At 35.4% G+C, this 3187-nt stretch overlaps 1 protein-coding gene across 1 annotated transcript; it reads right to left on the reverse strand.

Moving 5' to 3' along the window:
• Nucleotides 1-795: 795 nt before the first annotated feature.
• Nucleotides 796-2832, reverse strand: LOC129677352 (vigilin-like). Its single transcript, XM_055608012.1, has one exon. It carries the CDS (start codon nucleotides 2830-2832, stop codon nucleotides 796-798), a length of 2037 nt encoding a protein of 678 aa, XP_055463987.1.
• Between the last annotated feature and the right edge of the window lie 355 nt (nucleotides 2833-3187).

Consider the following 3187-nt stretch of genomic DNA (forward strand, 5'->3'; position numbering starts at 1 on the left):
CACAATTAATATAAAGCTTACCAGGCCTGAGATTTCACTGGAATAAAAATGAAAACATAGTCTGTTCTTGGGTTCATTTTTTTCTCAATTATAGAGGGTGTTTCTAGAATATTAAAAAAATCATAAAATTATCATGCTACAATGTTGTCACCATTATCAGAGAAAACATCCCCATTAATGAAATATTATGGTCGTTAGCATTTATGGTCCTCTGGAGTACCACCAATATGCTGTTTTTGATGTACAAGAACTACAAGAGCACATTAACAGCATAATGATCACAATTATTTGATTTGTTGTAAATCATTACATGTGTGAAGAGGATAGCTTTCCATTAAGAAAGTGAATAAGAAGTAATGGAAGAACCAAAAGAGCAAATTTGATTGTGTATTTGAGAAGCAAAGATGGTATGTCTTAGTAAAGATATAGAGGTAGCTTCCTTGGGGCAGTTGCTAAACTTCATAGTAAAAGTGAAAAATGATGTACTAATTACAGTGGAAGTTACGAAACCTGTGTTATATATGGACTACCTTAAGAAAACTGGTGTAAAAGTTTCAGGATCTAGTCCTGGGTGGAAATTATAACTAAGTTGCTATATATTTCAAACACTCAATATCAAGTACCTCACTTTCATTGCAGCATTGTGTAATATCTAAACAGTGATGTACTGATGGCAAAGATGTTAGAATTGTGCTAGGCCCTCAATATATACTTCAGTTTTGTAATAAAAATTTGACAGTAGTCTCAGGTAATCAGGGTAGGAATATTTCCATTTATTAGTTTTAACCTTTGTTGTTATGGTCTCCAGGGGTGAGGCTTAGGAAGCATTTGATGTTTCAGTTTGGGAAAATCTTGAGAATTGTCCACATGTACAGAATATGTGGTGGATTTTGCATTACAAAGATTTCTTTTACCAATATCCTTAAATGTTCTTGAAGCTGTGTTGTTAAGACTACCATGCTTCTGATGTTGCACTGGAGGTTCACACTTTCCAACAGACAGGAAATGTTTCTCAAGACTCAGGATATAGTCAATTGCTTCTTGTACATTACAAGATGATCCACTCACAATGATGCTAGAATTATTACAGTCTCCTTTTGAAGGAAAACGAATGTCTACTTGGAATTGTTCCATGATCTTATGAATAGATTTGCCACCAAATCTAATAATATTGGCACAAACCTTATGGTTCAATGGGATTTCTTTGGAAACTGATTTTTCGATCTTACGCAGCATTTTCATTATTGCATCTCGAGCACCGAGGATGTTATCTTTTGAGCCACAAATGGTAATTTGGTCTTGTATAGGATTGTTTCCTTTCTTTGGAATACGGACAATGACATTATATTCTGTGCAAATCTGGGAAATAAATATGCCTTTATTACCAAAGATCTTGGAATGAAATTTGGGATCTAAACTGAAAGTTTGCCTGCAATTTTTTAATGTCTGACCATCTAGTTCCTTTTGTAATGCTTTTACTTGATTTTGCAATTTCATCTTGGCTTGTTCTACATTTGCTTCAAGGCCCATAATGGATATGATGTGAAATTTTCCTCCAGGTTGTGATACTTGAATACGAACTTCAAATTCCCTTATTAGCTTGCGTAAGCCACTTCCTTTGTGCCCAATGACGTAATGATGTAGATGAAAAGGTACATGGACTTCAGCAGTGACAGGAATGAGGGGCTCCAGAGGTTGGGTGGCCTTACAATTTTCTGCTTTGCTGGAGATATACATGGAATCACTTTTCTTTGGAGAAATTGAAGCAGGATTGTTAGTATTCTTTACTCCCTTTGCTTTCCCAGTTTCCTGAACATCTGTATGTATCTTCCTAGCTGGCTTTTCTGTGTCTGGAAGTTTGATTTGAACCCTACAGTCTTTTGCAATCTGTTGAATTTGAGAACATATTGGTCCCATGATAAAAGGATTGAGTTTCCGGGGAAAATGGTACCGTGTTGTGACTCGGGAACCTAAGGGCTCAAATAACTCCTGAATATGTTTCTTTGCTGCTTCAACACAAGCTTTTGCTCCTTTTATTGTGACTTTTGTACTCTGATTTCCTGTGTATGAAAAGGTAATAAACACACCACCATATTCATTAATTAATTCTCGTAAAAGCTGTCCCCTTTGCATGACAAAGTAATTGTGGAATTTAGGATTTATCAGTATGCTATCCTCCACCACATCCTTCAAGTCTTTCAATAAAACCTCTACCTTTCTTTTCACATATTTAACAGCCTCTTCTGTCCCTATGATGGTTATTGATTCTTGATCTTTTTTCTTAAAGGTAGGAAAAATGATATGTGCCCCAGTTCTCTCACAGATTTTATGAAGATTGCCTCCATTTTTACTCATAAGAAATTGGTGATATTTTGACTGGACAGGAACAGCCACAGAGTAACTTTTGGCTCGTTGCTGTTCTTCTTGTGCAAGTTGCAGAAGCTTTTTCTTGGCTTTTTCTACACTTTCTGCAGGGCCTTCTATAATGACTTTTTGAGGGCCTTGTTTGTTACTTGGAAAATGAAAGTTGACGTTGCCACATTCTTCTATGATTGAACCAATCAAAGACTCTTTAGATTCAGTCAGGGATTTGTGTAGACTAAGGGGAATAGAAATTTCCACTTCAGACATTTGGGCTGCATTTTTATGCATTGAGAGAGTCCAGTTTTGAGCTACTTCTTGGTTTTCTTGCTTCCTGTTAGTGATATTATTCTCCGAGTGGCAAACTGAGGATGAAAAGGTGACCCTTCTTCTTGATTTAAGGTTGATAATGTGGCTTTCCCTTTGCAAAGACCTATTTGGATACAAGTTGTATTGTCTTTTGGAAGTCATTGTTGATTTTCAAGTATATGCAATCCAGAAGCTTTGCAGATCATTCAGCAGCAGCCCCAAGATTAAAAAAATCTGCTTGTAGTTGTCTTTAAGCATATTCCTGTGTAGGAAGAATAAATAATCTAAAGATATAATTTGTTTCAAAAGTAATCCATAGGATAAAGACAATAAAATGATTATCATATTCATTCACTTTTCTGAGAAAACATTACAGTTTTTTTTTACCTATCCTTATATGAGCATAAGGTAAGTTCAAACGGTAAATACTTTATAGAAACAACCACTGTAATTTTTAGTGAAGGTCTATCCTTGAGGTATATTCTTATGTCATTCATTAGCAACCCTCTTTTTTTTT

This window comes from Psammomys obesus, unplaced genomic scaffold (assembly GCF_907164565.1).
Source record: "Psammomys obesus unplaced genomic scaffold, mPsaObe1.curated_primary_1811, whole genome shotgun sequence".
Taxonomy (NCBI): domain Eukaryota; kingdom Metazoa; phylum Chordata; class Mammalia; order Rodentia; family Muridae; genus Psammomys; species Psammomys obesus.

Coding starts and splice junctions, on each gene's coding strand:
- LOC129677352 (XM_055608012.1), bottom strand. CDS start 2,832: ATGACTTCCAAAAGACAATACAACTTGTATCCAAATAGGTCTTTGCAA.